Source organism: Bombus vosnesenskii, unplaced genomic scaffold (genome assembly GCF_011952255.1).
Source record: "Bombus vosnesenskii isolate JDL3184/JDL3185 unplaced genomic scaffold, Bvos_JDL3184-5_v1.1 scf7180000016281, whole genome shotgun sequence".
Classification (NCBI taxonomy): Eukaryota; Metazoa; Arthropoda; class Insecta; order Hymenoptera; family Apidae; genus Bombus; species Bombus vosnesenskii.
The window spans coordinates 836,605-859,121 of NW_022884350.1; the positions used below are offsets into that span (position 1 = coordinate 836,605).

The window sequence follows — 22,517 nt, forward strand, 5'->3', positions numbered from 1 at the left end:
GTCATCTGCCTGTTCGAGGGCGCGATACTTTCCTGCTCGTCGTTTCAACCCCACCAAAGTTAAGAAGCTTTGTGGAAGTCACAAGTGAACCAGTTTTTTGAGGCGAGAGACGCGATTAATAGTCCTGGAAGCGTCGGAAGGTCGGAACAAATTGTCCCGCAGCCTTTGTAACGAAGCACGAGTCTTAAAAATTTGGAGGGTCGTCCTCCAAGTTTGGCAAACGATCTCGTTATAAAACCATGAGAGTGATCGAACGCTTTAATCCATTATAACGCCATACAAGTCGAAGGCTACACATTCGCATGCAATCATGTTTTTAAGAAATATTTACACGCAACGTTGCGTACATAGCAACGAAACTTTATGGTTGTTGCCTGGGTCAAAGTAATAAAAAATAAAGAAAAATCCATTAAACACCGAATGATAAGGTAACGACATTTTATTTACATCGAGTTTATATTCTTGCAGAGGCACAAACACAGTTTTAAGAGAAAATCTCATTTCTTGGAAACTTCGAAAGAAGACAATTTTCATTTGTAATTTTTCTTCACCATTTTTCGAAGAATAGGAAATTAGATTTTGTTATATGTAACACAGTTTATGAAGAGCCACGACGAGAAAGAAGAGGTGAAAGTTATAAATGAACTGTTCGAAATGCTACAAAACACAGTGGCATTTTCGATTTCATGTATCGTATAACGTTTAAATGTGTCTGTTCTGTATACAAACTCGCGTTGCTTGTAAATAGAGAAAGGTTGTTGTGTTTTGATATTGGAGAATAGATTGTCATAATATGGATGTGAATTGTAGTAAATTGTTGGACAATTAAATATAAATTAATGTTTTACTTTATTGTTATTTCATACAATGAAATCATTATATAGTTTTGCGAATAGATGATCACCATTCGCTTGTAATTTTCTATTATATATGAAAGAGCTCGCTGACGAAACTTCGCGTTTCATTCAAAGACAAAGAATCGAGCTAGAAAGTTACATTAGTCGTCTCTTGAACCGTCACGTGTCAGTTCAGCGTTTCGTTCTTTTCGTGGACAAAGCGCTCGATCTCTTTTGATCTATTCTCTGGTAAAACACGTGTCAACGTTGTCAAGAAAATAGTTACGTTATGAGAAACACCATCATTCGGTTAATAGGAAATGTGATTGCTTAAGGCAATTTTTATGAATCACGAGTTCAATGTAAGACGCAGTTTTTCTTTGTCAAGAAAATAAGCCGTATTATTATCCTTATTAACCTTCAAGGAAATAAGTTCAGAGACATGGTATAGTAGCCAGGGTATATACAAGTATGTGTGTGCATGATGCACTTACTTTTAAATTCAATTAACTGCGTTGTGAAAAATCTAATTTCTTTTCCTTTCTACCTGCTATTCGATCGCATATAATATATTTAATAGATTTAAATATACTTTGTTTGTACTTTGTGATATAAACGTTATAATTACAGACTGACTTTTAAACTTTTACTCATAGCAATAATCAACTTGCTAAATTGCATAAGCTGAATAACAAAGACTCTTTGTAGACAGCACTGTAAGTGCCAAAAGTAAAATTTTTTAACGGAGAAAGAAATTTCTCTGATTTAAAATTATTTCCACAATTTCTGATTATTTCGTCTGATTATTATGATGCCCTTAAGAGTACGATAATCATGAACCGCATCACAAAATTTTCTACTAAAATTTTGCGCTAATGTAGGCAAAGTTCATCAGAAAAAGTCACCGTTTAGTCGTAGAGAAAACTGAATGTGCCATTCATTTAAATTTGGAAGCACCGTAAGTTCCATTCCTATTTGTCCCTGATGACTTGTACGAAACCAGAAAATGTACTCTCTTCGAGATGTTCTTTTTATTTTTATTATAGAAGTATATTTTCTACTGTCACGAGTAAGAATTGTTATAAAATTATAGAAAAATTCACGTTGTTTTATACAGAGGCGAAGTTGGACTTACCGGTGGTATCAACTTTTAACATTATTAATAATTATTTACAAATGGAGATTGCTCTTAACTTCTACGCCACAGTGTTCTCATTGGCATGTGACGTTACACGATAAAAAACATTTTTTAATTTTTGCAGGACTTTTTTAATTGAGCAAGGTCTTTCCCCATTTATGTGGTCACCAATATATATATTTGTCTAATGATATTATTATAATCAAATGATTTCCGAGAGATACAAATAGCATGATACAAAGTTATTTAAAATATAATTACACGTCAAAGATGATTATCAACAGAAATTTCGAAACGTTGCAGTAATGTACGTTTTCTTGTTGTATATTATCTTTGCATATGTTATCTACGATAGTGTCTTGTCCATTACGTAATCATATCAGGTGGAAGTTTGCTTAGTTATGTTATTAACGACGTGATTTGTACGCGATCAACGTATAACGTTATATTCTTTTTCCTTCCGTTCAGAAGTCGAATAGAATAACAAGGAAATTACACCTACGATTCGTATGATTTAAAGCAGCTCAAACACTGAAAATGGCATTGTAACACGCGTGCCATAAATTTACAATGTTCGCATAATGTATAATGTATAGTATATTTCCTCGACATTGAAATTCGTATGGAGACACCAGATAGATATTTTGGATAGATCGGTAGAATGTAAAACAAATAGTAAGGTTGATATTACGTTTACATATACAAATAATCATTATAGAAAGATTTACGTATTATTACGATTACGATTTTATTTATTTTATATCTTTCTTATTGGGTCGTCCCAAAAGTTTCTTTCGTTTTATAAGGAAATAATAGATGCACAACATTTTTTTATTTATATTATTTTATTGAATTATGTATGATCTATTTTGTAGTAATAGAACAGAATGGATCATATGTAATTCAATAAAATAATGTAAAACAAAAAATGCACTACGTTTTATTGAATTTATTTTTTTGGAGCACATTATTATTTTATTGAATTATGTATGATCCATTCATTTTGTTCTATTACTACAAAATGGATCATATGTAATCCAATAAAATAATATAAAACAAAAAATGCATAACATTTTATTGAATTGTATTCCTATTGCATATTATTATTTTATTGAATTATATATGATCCATTCATTTTGTTCCATTACTACAAAATGGATCATATGTAATCCAATAAAATAATGTAAAACAAAAAATGCATAACATTTTATTGAATTGTATTCCTATTGCATATTATTATTTTATTGAATTGTATTCTTATTGCATATTACTATTTTATTGAAGTATGTATTATCCATTGATTTTGTTCCATTACTACAAAATAGATCATACATAAGTTAATAAAATAATAATGTGTAATAAAAATAAAATTCAGTAAAATGTGCATTTTTTCTTTTTGTTTTATATTGTATGATCCATTCATTTTGTTCCATTACTACAAAATGTATCATACATAACTCAATATAATAATAATGTGCAATAAAAGTAAAATTCAATAAAATGTTGTGCATCTATTATTTCTTTATAAAACGAAAGAAACTTTTGGGACAGCCTAGTAGAATCGATTGTTATATTCTTCTTTAATTATATAACTACCTCTTTTTCTTTTAATCTTAGTTGTACTTTGTCTACGTAAACAATAAATACAATAATAAATCAAACAATTGTGTTACATTGTGATCAAAAGTTTAATATTATTTCTATCTCAGTTCGACTTTAAATAGTATAACTAGTTTCCTTGACGTAATTTAAACATAACTATAGAATAACTCGCGCGTGGATATTCAAGTTCATTTAAAATTCGCTTTCTTTATTTAATCTATCTACATATATATCTATTTATACATTATTCTGGCGTCTATTCGAATTAATCTTCAGAACCTTCTTTTACGTTTCTCCAGCTTCGTGAGAAACTGGATGGATTTTGATGCATTTTCATTATTTTAAAGAGCGTTTCACGAGTAAGGTTTAGATGTTTGACTTTAAAGAAAGATTCTAAAGTATGAATCACTCGCGACATGAGCGTTAGAGGGTCGAGCCAAAAGCAACCAAAAATACAAACAGTAGACAATTTGCGGATATTCGCACGAGCGACCTTCTTCGCTTCGATCGTGTTTTGTTTATAATCGCTGCCACGATATAGCTACAAGACACGACCTTCTCTTCCAAGCAATGTCTTTCTCTTTTCGGCGTGCGTCATGTCACAAGCTTCACGACTCCGCTGCGTGATAGCCGGGCGCTGTCTCACAGGTCGCAGAACGTTTACCGAGCCAATAGAAGTTCACAAAACATTATTATCGTCACTCATATTATTAACACATTGGTCGTCCAGCGTGATTCGGTTAAGTTTCCTGCGGGGTCCAATTCGACCGTCGGTACGTAGGACGTAAATAGAGCGACCAGCGGGAATTCATTGTTTATCGCCTTCGATTCATTGTAAAGAAAAGACTATTTAGTTCTGAAATGGAGAAAGCGATAAGTTTTCCAGGTAGACTATTCCGAGGGATCTCAGATCTTTCATTTAGTCGATAAGCATACTTGTTTTTTTTTTTTTTTTAAAGATGTTTGTTAAACCCAAGATACAATTTTTAAATACATTTTGGTATTCACAATAAACGGCGAATTTTTGTAGTGATGTTTTAGGCAAAAGTACCGATACGCAGATAAGCATACTTGTGAGACGTACATCAGTGATTTTTTTTATCCTCAAAATGTTCAGTGAACAGACGATGACGAAGTCTACAACTATTGTTGGAAGTTCCCAAAATCACCCCAAGTGTGTTTCGAATGTTTTGACAATTACCATGCGATACAGCATAATGTAATATTTTATCTAGAATATAAATTAATAAAAAGTATGGTATAATATATTTTTAATATTTTTGTGTTGTATATCCTACATTTAATATCCTATATTTAATTAACTGGAACAAGAAGAGCGTCATCCATACTTGGGTGACGGGACCCCCACGGAAGTACACCCGTCACATAGATATGGGTGACGCGGCGACCAACGTGTTAAAAAAAATTATATAAGACCCCGAACAGATGTCAGTTACAACTAACAATGACTAACAATTATTTTTTATAATTTTACATTTTATATACAACAAAAATTCTATTACATTTTATATATATCAGTGGTATAAATATGCAAACTTCTCGAAAAGTGGTTGTCGAGAAGCATTCGTCGCTACTTTAGCATTCAATAATTTGCCTTATGGTGAACCTTGACCTTACAAAATTATTCCTAACGCATTTAAACTCAGCATTCAATGGATACTTGCCTTTTCACTGAAGTATCAGATAATCTGGTTTACGAAGATCCATTCGTTAAGTACGTTTCTGTAGCGTATCTAAAGTGTTTTATATCCCTTCATCCGCTTCATGTATTTATAATATTTCGCGTAGAAACAGCGGCGATTCGGCTAAGCACGGCCATAATTTCGACAAATTAAGTCATCACTGTCGAATCTTATTTATAGCAGCGACACCGAGAATAAGTGGTACTCGTTCTTGTTGCATCAATTGTTATCTTCGTCGTTCCTCTTCGTCCCTGATGACCTACACACCCGGTAAATGGGGCAAAGAGCGAGCCAAGAGTCGAGGATACACGGGTTATCTCATCGAGATCTTTAGAATGAGGTCACGCCGATCGCAATTTATCTAACGCAGATCCTCGTTCATTGGTACGCGCGACGATTCAAACTTTTGTTTCTACCTTTCTTTCACTCGTGCGAGATTCCTTTGGAAACGAAAGCGTCGCTAACGCGGAGAAAATCGTGTGCCTCCATTGATGATCTCTCAGCTGTATCGCAGTATTACGTAACGTATCCGAAATTCTCACGATCGTTCGTGGTTATGTGAATGTTTCTACGTTTCAAATTCTCCTCTGTTATCCCGCGCGAATAAAATATTTAGATCGATTGCTAATCTTTGAGAGCTGACGTAATTGAACGATGATGCAAGATACTTCTAACGAGTGAGAAATGTAATTTCAAGTATAGAAATATATCGGTATCATATCATATCGATAGAACAATATATCAATCGATCGAATATAAACGATATATTAATATCTACGTATTTTCTTTATATAAATTTATTATTTGCGACAGTAATACGATTTATCATTTTCTGTGTTATGACTCGTAGATTTAAAGTGCGTCAGAGTATCACAGCTCTGAAGTATTACAAGTTAGAGAAGAATTGAAGTAGAAGGGTCGGGCAAGTCCACTTTTTAAGAAAATCGTACTTGTTCAAGCTTTGTGTAGTTTTATACATTGCCGAGCGATCTATGCAAAAATCAGACAAGTTTAATACGTTCATAACAATTTCTCGACTTACCCAACATGATCTTTGGAAAGAAGAACCGACCATGTCCAGGACTTGACCAGCTTTTGTTCTAAAATATCGCAATGGTGGCGCTAATGTTAATCTGTCAGCCAACGTGCTTCGAATGTTTGGTAAACTGTTCTGTTAATTGCGTGTCTTTCTTCCTGTCGATTCGAAATGTTTTCGGACGAACAGTAATCGTATCGGTCATCGGGAAGTAAACATGTGCCAACGAGAGACGACCAGTGGTTTATCTAAGGAACTGTTTGTGGAGCAGGAAAGAAAGTGGGGCAAAAATAAAGATGTGAAAAAATATTACATTTCAAATACCCGACATTTTAAAACAGCGGAGGAGATAGGCGTATTTTTCAAAAATGTAAGAGTATCATTTCTTGTATCATTTGCCGTACTAATGCCTTTCTAAGGCCAAAATATTAATTGCTTAAACGAGTCGTATTTAATTCAGTCTTATTCAATTTTTCGCACCATTTTTAAAAACCGCTGTTGCTCAGCTTTTACACCAAGATCCTTAATTTCATTAGGAAAAATGTAAATGGTTTGGAACAGTGCGTGACATATCATGCGTGTGCACTTGGGAAATAGCAAAAATAGTTTTCGAAGGTTTTAAGGATAGTTCTATATTTTTAAATGTAGCTGCAAATTTTTCCATAAACCAGCCGATGCATTCTCTTTTTCTCTAGAAAAAAATATCGATAATTTGTCGTATGAAAGACGAAAGAAACGAACGTATAAGAATATCTTGTTACATATATTTTTCCTCGCCTTTAGTTAAAATATCTTTTAAGCCAATCAATTAATTTTGTATTGTAGTCGGTAGTTTTCGTAGCTCGCGAACGTTTCGTGAGTTTTGGTTCGAGGATCTCCTTGTTATCGAAGAAGATAAAAACACAGATATTATAACACGTACGTATATTGTGTATTGAGCACAAGTTTTTATGAAATGCTTATAGCACAATTTGATTAATGAGGTTTTCTCAAGATCGCATATCCATCTGAGTTTGCTATAAGAATGGCGATTAACGCGCTGCCTTGGGAAGAAACGTGTACATTTGTAGAGATTAGTTTGGTATTTTTACGTGAAAGTGATTTATTTCCGTGCACTTTCGAATGTTTCAACATCTGTTGTTAATCTTTCTGGATCATGAAACATAAATACTGGTAAGGGAAACATTAACAATGGATACCTGTTTTATGCTTTGCTTAATAACGTGGGAAACAATGCGATTCGTTTGATTTAATTAATCTATTAAAATTTATTCGTTCCGTTTCTCCTCTTTCTTCTGAGAATTTCATAAGAATTGAAATCTTTCGAATCTGTAATCTGCTCTAGTTCATATTTGTTGCTTTGTATATTTCATATACAATAATTTCTATCCAATTGTATTCTGTGTATAATAATATTTTTACCAAAGAGTAGTTGTAAAATGTACAAGTAATGAAGGAACAAGTAATTAATAATAACAATAAATTTAAGAAGCATATGTTCGAAAATAAGTAATCAATTTTAAACAAAGAGTACAGTTTTGACACTGTTATCATTATTGAAATATTATTTGAAGAAACCATCGTCTTGTAAAGAATATTTAATTAGTATATTTTTGATATCTTGTTAATTTGGAATAACTGAATGCATAATTATGTAATTTAATAAACATTATATATAAAATGGTCCAGAAAATGTGTGTTTTTTATACCGAAGTATATAAAGTATTATATAGAGTATTTGTTATTTCATCTGTATAAAACAATAGGCAAATTTTAATGAAATATCAGTAAAAAGAAGAGAATCTGAATGGATGATAAATGGCATTTACAATAAATTTTCACAAGCGATGTAATAATTGGCAGGATCGCAGAAATTCCTTCTAAATGTATTCTTTTAAAATATATATTTTGTTAATAAACATTATATACAAAATGGTCCAGAAAATGGGTATGCTTTTTTATACCGTAGTATATAAAGTATTTTTTATTTCATCTGTGTAAAACAAAAGGCAAATTTTAATGAAATATCAGTAAAAAGAAGAGAATCTGAATGGATGATCAATGGCATTTACAATAAATTTTCACAAGCGATGTAATAATTGGCAGGATCGCAGAAATTCCTTCTAAATGTATTCTTTTAAAATATATATTTCGCTCGTTAATTTTACTCCGAAGTTTTACGAAAATTGAATTTGCTTAATGGTTCTAATTTTTAAAATTCTGATAAAATTCAGATAAATCTCTCGGGAAATATGCTTTGCGTGTGTGCATTTCGAAAATGACATCGGTAAACGTTATTTTGCATAAGATATTAACGTTAGATAAGAACGTAATTACTGGTCCGTTGTCGATATTCATCGTAGAATTTTGATAATTTATTCGCTAAAAACTTGAATAATATTTTTGTACTTTTACAATTTTGTTTTATGAACAAACCATATTGTATATTATTTTGACCACTGACGAATACATATATTTATATTTATATAAATAATATTAAATATATATATATATATTTATATTTGTCAGTGACCAAAATAATATACAATATGGTTTGCTCATAAAACAAAATTGTAAAAGTATATACATATGCATCGATAAAAACTGCAAAATTTGCAAACTTTGCAAAGAACCTGCAAGCAATGTGATTCTAAATATTATTGTAGCAGCTGCTGTAAGGATAAATGAGCTTTTCTATTGCATTTAATTAGATCTACATTATTTTATTCTACATTATATTAGGTCGTCCGAAAAGTTTCTTTCGTTTTATAAGGAAATAATGGATGCACAATATTTTCCGTTTTATATTATTTTATCGAATTACGTACGATCCATTTTGTTCTATCAAAATAAAGATCAAAAACGTTCGACAGATTAGGTTAGGTTAGGAAAAGACGTGTCTGTAAAAGAATGACAATTTTCGTACAATCTAGTATCAATAAAATATCAATAAAATTAAAGAACAAAATATATATATCGATCATATTGCTTGCAGCTTTTATCGATGCGTTGTCGTCTACTTTCGAGTCTGTTCGATTCACCTCGATATTAGCAGATTAACACGTAGAAAGTACCAAGCCTTAGCTCGATCGCGCGTTAACTGAAGAGAAATACGTTGAAAGTTTCACAATGTCACATCACGTTATGGATGTAAAGGGAAACGTCCACAACGCGTAATGGTATTTCCACAATGTCAGAACATGTTGTGTGGTGGTGCGGACTCACGAGACAAATTTCGCTTCTTCACAATTTTTAATATTCGATCTTAACATGTGCGTGCAGTAAAGTAAAGAGCAGCGATCCATAAAATCATACGAATTTGTCTTGTCTACTGCCACATAAATATTTTGCTATGTTTATTTAGGACAGACATATGCATTTATGTTCACTTCCATTTGTATTTCTTTTCTCCTAACTAGCATTTCTCGTGCAAATGTAAACATGAAATTCTTTATAGATCGTAAACTGAAGAAATACATACACAATAAATCGTATTATTTATCGATTATTAAATAACAGATCAACGAAACGATTGATTATCGACATATCGATTAATGGAAAATTTAAGCATAATTCCTTGCAATTAGTATAATCAATGTTTGGTAAACCAGAATTCGTATTACATTCGTGTTCAAAACTGTCTATAAAACGAATATTCGTAAGACAATTAAAACATCTCTCTCTCTCTCTCTCTTTCTCTCTCTCGTATGAAAATAAAATCGATCAATTATTCGAACAGCTCGTGTCGTGATTAGCTTGTACAGTAGTTATTACTACTGTGATTAATTGGTACTATAATATATAAATAAAAACTAACTATCTAATTATTTAGTACTTTAACTTCTACCGTACAAACTATTTGCCACTATCTTCAAACCCTGCTATTTTTTCCTATCTCCCAGCATACATTTCAGATTCTGAATATTTTTCACCGTGTCACGTTTTACCATAAAATTACGAAATCCTTTGTAAGTAGATTTTTCTACGCGGAACAAACGGTGGAGGATTCCCGCGTGGTTTCTAGATGGAGAAAGGAAGAGTAGGATTATACAAACGGGAGAAATATTTCCACGCAAGCCACACAATTGTTGTCCGGCAAAGAACTATGGTATTTACTTACCCTTAAGTGTACAAGCGTATCGACGAGAATTTTCATTTTTTCCTCCCCAGTCTTTTCTTCCGTTCGCTCGTTTTTTCTATTTTCTTTCGTGCATCGACATGGATTTAACGAGGTACCCTTTTCATTATGCGACGCAAGAGGTCGGCTTGCTTAATGAAGAGCGGGTACGTTGGTCGACGTTAATTGGGCGACGGGAGCTCAAAGCTCGAGAGCTTAACTCCGTCGCGCAAAACCAACGCCCCTGCTCTTTTCAAGCTCTTCGTAGCGAATGCCACATTGTTGATCGTCGTAGAACCGGTTCGCTTGAGCACGCTGTGCAAAACTTGGCGAAAGATGAATTTTTTCCGCGACACCCGCCATTCTTTGCGCTCCTCCCGCCGTTTTTCACGGCGAGCTTCGGCTTCCTTGTAAAACACGACTGCCGCAAGCTTTAGTATGTAAAACTTGGTACGTTCGTCCATGCTTCTACAGATCAGGGCTATTCTTTATGTCTGACCTCTTTTACCACGAAATTCTACCTAGAACGAATGAAAAAGATGGACATTTTTTTGGGGATAAAGCGCTAAAGAATTTCACAATTTAGTTCTATAATTTATATTTTTGCACGTAATATTCGTTGAATATGGTAGTCTGCAATAATTTTAATAATTCAGTGAATTTTTATAAGATTCGTTTAATAATCTCATTATTAGAATTAATTGGGATTAGTTTATTACATTAGATTGTTAATTAGAAATAGATTTAATACTCTGGTTGGTATCTGTGTTATGTTATGCAATGTTATGGAAATGTGGGAGGAGTAAAGAACATATTTTCCGTGTTATTAACAGTACATAATATTGTACGTATAGGTGCAAAAGAATGTTTTTCTAGATTTTGGGTAACAAAACACGGAAATTGTATCGTAATCTATTAATCTTTGTCACGCCGCTTAACTTGGACTATTTATACCAGAGAGTTTGATAGTGCATCTGAACGACGAAACTACATTTGAATATCTTCATTTGAATATTTACATTTGAATATCAAAGTTGTGCAACGCTCAAATTCCATAAACACGAAATACCTTAATCCGTGGTTCACCGATTAAATTAATCCATGAACTACAGAATTTACTACGTGTCGAGGATATTTCACGTTAAATGTATTTTGATAATAGAAATCTCCGTTGTAATTAGACGGCAAATATTCCTATCGTAAATTACGAAATAGATTTCCAACTCATAGTCATAATGTTTTCATGTTTCATCACTAAACATCAACTGAGTATAGTTTCGCCTCGACGAAATTCCATTTTGTGTACAGTCTTACGTCACATCTGTCCGAAGAAATTTATCAAAATATTCTTGGAACCGGTTAATTGAAACGAATTAATTAAAAATCCGAAGGCCTTTTCAAGTGTATTATTTTATGGGTTAGGACTAGATCTCTACGATGTAGATCTCTACGATGACGAATCTACTGCAAATGTTTATGCAAATTGGTATTTTTATAGACCTGATTAAATGGTATCTATCCGGCATTTCATCCACTAAATATTATATCAAACACTATACCTGGGATATTTTATAAACATAGTATCGCATGTTATGATATTTCCTCGGTCAATTATTATATTTGCTCTTAATTGGAAAAAATTATAGACGAATCATGTTGTAGCTATAATTCATATTTTATATGATAAGGAGCAAGCAGAGCGCAACATATTAACAGTTTTAGTAAAGAACAGCATATAATTCATAATTTATAATCTGCACCAAGTACCAAAACATTAATAAAAATCAGAGGTACCTTGAAACTTTAGAGCAGATATGTCCATCTACGAAATATGCTATTATATAAAAACAATGACGTAATTAATGTTATAATCATTAACATTTTTTAGAATGTTCGAGATTATTAAAATGAAAGTTTACTAAAATGTTCGACAGAGCGACAAAAATACGTCTAATCCGAAAACCCAATGAAAATATAGTAATATAATGTTACAGTAATAATAATAATAATAAATGCAATAATAATAATAATAAATATAGTAATATAAAAATACAAAAGCCGCGATTATCCGACGTGATGCGCAAATTCGGATAATAATGAAAGGTCAATTGACGTTTATAAATCGTATAATAAAATCATAGCAAAATGTTGATAATGTAACATCGTACACGTACTTAGGTTTAACACATTGCTTAATCGGTTGGAAGTTTGATTAGCTGATTTCACAATATCTCCACTATCTGTCCTACTCCTCGTGTTAAAATTCGGGAAAAGAATAAAATTATGGTAAAATTCAAATCACGTCGGGTAACACGGAACTTCGGTTAAACGGGACTCGAATAAGCGAGATTCCACTGTAAACCGTGTAAAATTAATTAATAATATATCGAATTTAAAAATTCGCCGTATGTAAATTTTCTTGGAATTTTATCATATGCAACGTACAAGGTATAATCTGTGCAGTTTTGCTATAAGAAATTTTAAATTTCTTTTGAATATGCATAATAAACATTCGCGGTTTCGCGATGAATCGACTGTCCGAATTAGGAAGAACGATAGAACGCGTCGTTTAACGACCCGATGGCCTGCAAAGGGCATCTGTGCCAATTATCTTTCCTTCACGGAGATGCGTTTTAATCGCCTGCTCTGGCTTCTCCATGGAATTAACAGACGTTGCACTGCATGCCAGGCCGATTCAATTATTCGACCTCGTAAACACTGCGCTCCTGTCCAATGAACGTTCAACTACTTTACAAGATTTGTCATTGTTACCTCGATGTCACGAACACACGCTCCTCTTCGCGTATTTCTGCGATAATTAACTGGAAATCTTTCTACCTGATTGATCGCCTCTTTTCATCTACCAAGCGCGCAACTCTCTCAACAGTCTGACAGTTACAAAAGTCGATAAACTTATAACGGGGCGTAAGACGAATGCGTACGGTGAAAGAGAGATAAAGTTACGAAAATCAGAATTTGTTTCCTCTTACGGTCATCGTTAGTTATCGACATTGTGTTCTTTTAATTTGTACATAATATTAAATAATAATAATACAAATAATAATAATAGTACGTAATAATAAATAATTTGAAGAAGAAAATTAGGAAGGATGCTCTTTAGTGGCATACAATTCTTCTAATTGTAAGCGAATATAATAAGAACTGCAGTATGCAAACTACTTAATGTCAATTGTTAGAGCATCGAGAAATTAATGATCGTTGATATTCTAATATTATCGATCCGTACTTTCATCTATATGAAATGTTCATTACTCAAAGTACCTGAAAATAAGATATTATAGATAGCAGATGATGGACATCGTGTTAATTAGTTGCTAAACTTAGAAAATTGCTGCAAAATATTTCTAATTATAGATACGTCTTATCGAAATTAACTTCTATAGTTAATGAGTGTGATAAATTAGAAAAAAATTTCCACGATTAATTCTTCTAATATAGAATATGTAGTATATTGTGGCGTATAAGTTAATCTAATGACAGATAAAGAAATTCATGTTTTAATGCCATTGTGATGTATCGTTTCTAAATAAGTGAAGCGTCAAATTGAATTTTAAGCTACAATTTTATGCTTTTAAGAAGCCTTAAAAATATTTTGTATATGTTCAAGGAAAGAAGTCTTCTTCTTCTATAGTTAATGGGTGTGATAAATTAGAAAAATATTTCCACGATTAATTCTTCTAATATAGAATATGTAGTATACTGTGGCGTATAAGTTAATCTAATGACAGATAAAGAAATTGATGTTTCAATGCCATTGTGATGCATCGTTTCTAAATAAGTGAAGCGTCAAATTGAATTTTAAGCTACAATTTTATGCTTTTAAGAAGCCTTAAAAATATTTTGTATATGTTCAAGAAAAGAAGTCTTCTTACTAGAAGAAAATTTTCTTTCAAACAATTAATCGTTCCCCTGTAATTTCCTATTTTATAGAAAGTACGTATTACTTATATTCGTTAAAAGTAGCAAACTCTTCGCTTGAAACTTACATGCGTACGAAACGTACGTATTTCGTAGAATATACGAAATATATGCACGTAATAAGCATAAGATATTCTCATTGGAATAATAGCAGTGTAAAAGAGTCTAACAAAGTACAGTTTTTGAAATGTCTCGTCTTTATTATTTAGGATATGATATTGTTTAATTTTGACAACGAATTAACAAGGGAAAGAGATTTTATAAAGTAAAATTCTTCTCAGTCAGAATTTTGTATCCCGAAATCTGTTCCGCCAAGGGGCTCAGTGGTCTAGGGGTATGATTCACGCTTTGGGTGCGAGAGGTCCCGGGTTCGAATCCCGGCTGAGCCCGTGTACTTTTTCGCAACTTTTTTGCAAAAATATATTTTTTGCATACAACATTCTCTCTAAACATAAGAATCATCCTCGTAATGTTTTTAGAAGTAAAGTTGGAAGAAACAATCTAAATTATGTTGAGATGATGTTTTTCTTCTTTTATACGTACGTTTATATTTACGTATAAATGTTTTTGTTATAATTGGATCGTTTTGACGTAGGTAGGTAACACGTGGAAAGAATAATTTGGAAAATAGTAGAATTTTTTAGTACGAGCTTCAACTTGTGGTGAAAGTATAGCAAAGAACAAACAGAGCGGCTCAGTGGTCTAGGGGTATGATTCTCGCTTTGGGTGCGAGAGGTCCCGGGTTCAAATCCCGGCTGAGCCCAATTTTTTTTCCGCGAATTTTTTTTTGTTATAAATCGCGCTTTCAATAGCTTTGTAATATTTCTATTTTTTGTTTTATAGAATTCCGCATATTTTCTCAGGACATCAAAATGAATTTGTAACATGCGCGTTTTTTAACGATCAATAACAATAATCAAGCAGCTCCTCTCACATGTTTCGTGCTTTTCTAGAAATTTTAATTCGCCAAAGAAATGGATATTTTACAATTATGATATAAATACCTACGGTATTAAATTTGCATTTAATTTTTACTTCATTTTACTGATACTTTCCAATTTCCAGAATATTTCCAAGACATATGACTCTGAGTGTTTTAATCTGACCATATGTAACAATAATAAAATAATATAATGATATTATAGAATAAGATAAGTAATAAAAATAATAAAATAATAATAGAATACAATTTGTACGCTAATACGATTCCATGGCGATAATTGAACATAGAATACACCCAATTGTCTAAGAATCATTAATTAATCGCCACCGAGTATGTTTTCCTTCAGACGAAACAAATAAATGTAGAAATGTCAGAGAACCTGTTAAATTTCAAATGATCGTCAAACGCGGTGTTTCTTTTATCCGGCAACACTCGGATCGTCGTCGCAGACAAAGCGCGTCGTTCCCATTGTCGCTCGTTAACATTATTATCAACTCATTGAGAATCAGTATCGTCCTGTGATGCGGGTGCAATTGACTAAAAGCATTGTTGTTTATCTATTATTCCAGGCCCAGCACCATGGCGGCTGAGGAGGGTGCGCTGAGTGGCGGACTTGGGGCGAAATTAAAATGTCCAACCCCTATATCACGCTTGAGGGTGGAGAAGATCGAGGGTGGTCTCATGGTAGCTGGGGTTGTAATAGCTGCGAACTGCCAGATTGCTCTTCCGGCATTCGGCTTTCTCTTCATGCTCGTCGGCGCTGTGCTCACTGGTTTGTATCTTCCTCATTGTTTCCACCCACTCAACTACCTACATAATATCGATATTCTATATTTGCCGGCATTGTACTCTGCTTCCAATTGTCTGCTAATATCGGGACAAAGTGACGAACGACAGATCCTTGACCGTTGTTAACGATTTCGTGAAAATGTCCTCGTATCAAACGAAGCAGCTGCGCGCCAACATGCCACAACTACTCGTTCGTATCGAGCATCGATTAAAATTGTTTCGCTTGCCGAACAGCAAGAAACGGTTGAACGCTTTTAACCTAATAGATGTTTGCTCTTGTAGTTAAAGAAACAGCGTGAGATTATGTCCTACAATTCCGTCGAATATACGGCGCCTCGCGAAGCTATTTTACCAACATATCGAATGCGTTGTATGAAACTTTTTAAAAATTTCGTGATTACTGTAACGAGACGCGATTATCTTGATTATAATTGGAACGTTTGAAAGCGAACAGAAAATGCATACTGAAGTTACAAGACATTTATTGTGAATATATATAAACTTATTGATATTGTTTATTGGTATACAATTTGAATAGTATTCAAGTTCATTTATACAGTTCTTAAATATATATTTATTAGCAACAATTAGCGTCAGATGGTCTCTCTACATATGGTGGCTTATTGATACAACGAATAATGGGCTGTTTTTTTTTTTTTTTTTTTTTTTTGAGATTTAAAGTTTATTGAGTCCAAGAATACAGTTTTAGGTACACTGTTCACAATAAACGGTGAATTTTTGTAATGGTATGTTAGGCAAAGGTACCGATACGCGGCAGTACGACGTAGCCATGCTGTATTATGTGTCGGTGCTTTACATTTTTCGTTGTACGATACAGTTTTTGGATTTAAGCCGCTGGGGAGCGGAGCTGAATAATGGGCTGTTGAAACACGTTGGTGATCTTTGCGAAGTGTATGCTTCCAATAGATATCTCGCAATTTTTATATGCATTTTCAGGTTCATTCAGATTTTACCAACGTAATCTCGATAGTCGCATCTCGTTACGGAGCTAATGAAATTTCAGAATTCTACAATATGTATAATATATTGTACAAATTGTATAAAACGAACATAAAATGTTTCTAGGAACGTTCGAATAGTTTCGTGAGCCACTGCATACAACGTCAAAACATCTTTTGAATCGATGATTTACCTAAGATCGATAGTTTAATGAATATTTTTGGAGAAGCAACGAGTTACATCGATCGATGCATCAAAAAGTACATCGCTGGGTATACACAATAACAACGATATTGTTCCTTAGTAACAGAATATTCTTTCGATAACAAGCAGGAAAATAAGGATGCATAACAACGAAACATTTTCTTTTCAAGAGGATATTAAGCTGTTGTCGTGTTATCGATCGCGAAAACGTCGAGAACCTTAGACAAAGACTTTTCTTAAACTTATTTTGATAAGAGGAAACAGCGAAGTCTAGCGAACATTCACGAGCAAATGACCGTGTTGCAACGTCTTCTTCTTCGCCGTGACTTCTCCAGTTCGTAGTATAATATTCACGTTGTTAGTTCTTTCATAGACGTTTCAACGTCTCTTTGTTTTCTTCGCGTTGCTCTTACGTTTCGTGCTTTTCGTGTTCTTTCAATCGAAATTTTAACATTTGTTAAATTCTCGTCGCATAGTCGTCTCTTTTGTTTGATTGCTTTTATGCTCTCATCTAATTTTACTGGAATCAACGAGCGAACATTAAACTCTACGGAAGATAAAAATATCGATGTTCGATAGGAACAAATGGAATTTCCTGCTCTGAATACATTATTTGAAATACATATCGATATTCGATTTTCTTTGACTGCTTGATTATTCTTTTGTTCATTATGTCGTTATATTCGTATCGTTTGAAATGATGTTTCAAACGTGCTCTTATCTTTCGGAAAAAATATTTCAGTTTAAAGTCCAAATTCATTCGTTTCGAACTTTTGTCCACAAGTTTGCTTGTTTTCTTACGTGAAAATGTATCGAGTACGTAGGCAGTCGTCGTGTTAATGTTTTTTTTTCTCGTAATTATTGCTTATGACAAGACGGATTTTTATGCATTTGTGGGAAATTTGAAGTTGCAAAATTGTGCAAAATCTACGCGATATGAAAAAGCGTATCAAATATGCAAAATGTGGCGGTTTGCGTAACGTTTCGTAGGTAGAAATTTTCCACAGAGACTCTATTTTTCAAATTATTTCAGAAACCCGAGTTTGCATTAAAATCTCTTGTTTACTGACGACATTAATATTCAGTGCAGTAAGCAGTCGATATAATGAAGACTAAACAAATGCAGAAACGTAATAAACTTGCGTAAGCGATGGATCGGTATCTTGAACTCGTAATTCAATGCAAAATAATTGTTGCACCGTGGCGAAGAGTGGCTCGGTACTTTCCATTTCGGAGAAAGTGCACAGGATGCACATGATTCTCGAATTATACGAGAAAGTTGACGAATACATCGATATACGTATATCACTGTTAGTATAAGCAGTAGATTCATACAATACGCAAATACGAATATTATACGCGTACAATAAAAATATTTTTTTCATGCGTCAATCTCAGCATCAGCGAGAGGAATATATTTTTTAGCCGACTGTTCACAATTACGTCAATCGCTATAGTAGGTTATTAACGACTCAGTGGAAATTATAGATTGAAATAATTAGTTATAATTAGTCGAAATAATAATTATAGCGTCATAATTTTTCGGCAAGACTAGTCTGTTTTGAAAATGTTAACAATCGTAATGTTTAATTAAAGCGTTCTAGTCTGAAATCTTTTACGCTGGTGGAATTATCATTAAATTATGATCTAACAGCAGCAAATTTGTTGCGGTCTGAGATGAGATATGATGCACGGTAGTTTTCGTATTACATAACACTACATATTATAGAGCGCGCCGTCAGAGAACTATGGTTAGATTAACATTCTGTCTATCATAATTCTCGACATTCTGTTTTAAGGAATGATCAAAGATTAACTTGTTTCGAGAGAATTAAACGTGAGCACAAGCTATGGGTTAGGAGCCAGGATGTTCAAGCAAACACGTAGCAGCTGCGACTTTATATTTCATTCTCTCAAAAAAAGCTGCGTTTCCAATTTCTCTGAAATTTACTGAATCTCTGAAATCAGAAATATAATGTTTTTTTTTTTATATATTTAATTTAAGGTATAACGCTGGATTACTGTGAGCAGTATGTGTGTGTATGTGGCTGCAAAAATTCAATTATATGTATTGTAAATGTTGATTCATGCATGGATTGTGGTATGAGTGGGAGAGAGACACGACAACCATTTTATTTAAACGTGGGTGGACAGCGATATTCTGCCTTTTTTATTTTTGTTTGGTTAGTTGCAGTCACTTTTTAAAGAGTAACTCATAGAGGCATAGGCTTGGTTTCTCCAACAAGAAATAAATAAAATAAAATAATAATTGTTAAAAGAATTATTATATGTAATAATTTTTCGTTATATTATTTATATTTATTTTATTTAGTTATATTATATTTAACGTTTTCGAACGTTTCGTTCTTAAATTTTAAAATCGTGGAAAGAGTTCAGGCTTGTACGAATATTTGTTTTTACATTTCATATAAATGTACCATGTACATGTGTGCAGGTATGTGAAAGTTCACTACGCAAATTTTTTCCCAGCCTTTGGTTTACTTTACAACTTGCTTGCTGAACTTCGTTTCTTTTTGTTTGAACGTTTGCAATAGTAGCGAAGTTTGTTTTCAGAAGGGAAAGAGAATGTAACATTTTCAGATAAAAGTGACATTTGTTTTTCTTGCTTTAACACACTGCATCCACTTCAAAAGAGTGTAATAAAGTTTTATCGTTACTGTGTATATTTTCGTACGTGTTATATTGGACGTAAATAGTCATTCATGCAAACTTTTCTCGTGGCTGGAGTTCGGAAAGCACAACTCGCAACGCGTACGACTGTGAAGCAGATTGCAGCTCGAGACGTATCTGATTTTTACGCGGAAATGAACTTTTCCTGGAATCTTGAAACAAGAAAACCATCTCAGGAAATTGCACCAACTTCCGCCAGCATTTTTTATGCTGTACATTTCATAAATAGTTAAGCTGTTAGTTCTTTGCGTTTATTCATAAATGGCAGATTTGTGAGAAAAATAGAAAAGATAAAGATACGATGTTCTGATTAGATATTTTAAATTGTAAATGATATTTAAGCGTTTTTAAATTGATCGCTGTAATTCCTTCGACATAATAATTATAAGGAGATATATATATATCAATGTTATATAATATAAATAAATAATATATTACAATGTATTATAATGTATAATAAACTACAGGATAGTATCATTAAAATATAAAAACGAAAAATTTCCTCAAGTTTTTAGCGAATTCATAGCCCAAAACTATAGAATTTTCCAAACAGTAAAAGTAGTCATATCTTATAATAATGTTATTGACGTTGCAAAGTGTTCATGTAATTTTCCTATTATTTTGTATTTTATATATTTTGTGTTATATTGTAATACATTGTAAGTCATTGAATTTATCTCACTAATCGTTTTCATATAACGCAAAGAAAATTATACGTAGCTGACAATTAAAAAATATTCATGTCTTTTTTCCATTACGCAAAAAGCACACGGAACATTAGAAAAATTGCTCGGTCTGCCGTGAAGCTTCTATCTTGTTTATAAATTTATTGCTCGTGGGAAAGTGGTGAGAATAAAAGTAGCTGACGAACCCTATGTATATCGAAGCAGATAATAGCGCGATTTTCCTCCTCGATGAAGATAACGGCGCCAGAAAATTCTTTGCAAGATACCGGAGCGTGGAAAATTTAATTTTCGATATACGCCAGCCTGACGAGACCCTCAGTAAATCAGTTGCCAGCCAATCTAATGTATGCAGTGAAAATTCAAAACGAGTAATTCCAACGTCTAGCAACTTTCGAATGAATGTCGGTTTCTAATACATTTCGGATTATAATTCCATACGTGCGTGCAAGCTTGATTACATGCTCTCTCGCGTAAACTGAGATTTATTATTCAACGTCTTTTTCATTTGGTGTTCTGCAGCTTTCTATCGTAGACAGAGAAACGCGTATTGCACGAAATAAATGCTTCTTTCATGAAAACAGATGGAGAAGAAAGCATTGATAACAGGAATATTTTTCTTTTTACGTGGAAACGTTTATTTTCAAGTATGTCAGATTACGTCTCTCTTTAATCTCGTGTAATGCAGCATAAAATTAACGAAAAGAATAAGATATACATGCGACCTAGAGATTTTCGAGAAGATTTAAAAGGACAGATAAGATCAGATACAGCTGCAAGCAGAAAATATCTCGTAATTCAAATCTCTTTAAACGATGATATTTACTTGAAGTATTTCGCAAACTAATTATTTCTCGATCGCTTTACCTCGATCATCGCTTACGTAAAACAATACGAGGAAAATATTGCAATTCTCAAATGCACACGCGTTGTGCATTATGCTGCACCCGCAAAATATTTGTGATCTTGCAGATATGATATTCTTTGGAATCATTCATCTTTCTTGATTATATTAAGGAAGAGGATATGATACGTTTACGCTTACATGGACTACTGTGCATAATACCAATAAGGATGATTTAAAAGAGCAGATAAGCAAGAAAACATATTCTTTTTCCTTCTGTTGAATTATGTATTTTTACTTTTACATCCGCTTCTATTTTCTTCTCATTATTATTATTATTATTCCTTTCTCGATGGGATGATATTTGATTTTTGGAAGCTTTTTATATTTTCCTAATTTCTATAGGATTCTTTCGATAAAAATTGTTAATGGTATTATTAAAAAAGAATTTTTGGAATAAGCGATCAATTGAATTAGTATTCATGAAATTTCACTTTCTACTCTTCTTACTGATCTATCTTGGATGCATAAGTGTTTCATGAATAATCACATTATATTGATATCGGTAACGTATACTTCAATATTTGGTAATTATGGCTATTTAGATTTCATAGGTAATTTTAATAAAAGAAGATACAACTTGAAAATATGTTTCGTTGCACTTTAGCAAACTGAAAACGTCGTTTTTTTATCTTTTGTTGAACTGTATATACATACGTTTAGAAAAATATATATATAATAAATTATATATTATAAGAAAACAAAAAAATATATAAAATATAATATATAGAAAATATATATATCTAATAATGTAAATCCCTAGGGAAAATTGAGTTTATTTTGGGAATAATTAAATTAAATACAGTAGCAGTTAATAACAAATCTACTACAAATTTTACCTGGAAAATGGAGAATCGATTTTTTAAGTCCTAAATTACCGTTCTTCTCCATTCAGCCATACCATTCCATTCAGCAAATTACTGCCGGTAAAACAAAGGAAAGGTAGAAGAAAATGTCGATTGGCGCGTAGTT

At 32.8% G+C, this 22,517-nt stretch overlaps 1 protein-coding gene, 2 non-coding genes and 1 pseudogene across 6 annotated transcripts in view; all 4 read left to right on the top strand.

Moving 5' to 3' along the window:
* The window catches only part of LOC117242933, a 213,283-nt gene that overhangs the window by 59,040 nt on the left and 131,726 nt on the right, over window positions 1-22,517 (top strand). For all 4 annotated transcript variants that reach the window (XM_033509997.1, XM_033509996.1, XM_033510000.1 and 1 more), the window contains exon 2: window positions 15,884-16,086. In XM_033509997.1, coding sequence (XP_033365888.1) covers window positions 15,884-16,086 — 203 coding nt within the window. The remainder of the gene's footprint in view (window positions 1-15,883; window positions 16,087-22,517) is intronic.
* On the top strand, window positions 6,325-7,294 carry LOC117242936 (annotated as a pseudogene).
* Window positions 14,689-14,760, top strand: Trnap-ugg. The gene has a single exon. It is a non-coding gene; the product is annotated as a tRNA-Pro (tRNA).
* Window positions 15,063-15,134, top strand: Trnap-ugg. Its single transcript has one exon. It is a non-coding gene; the product is annotated as a tRNA-Pro (tRNA).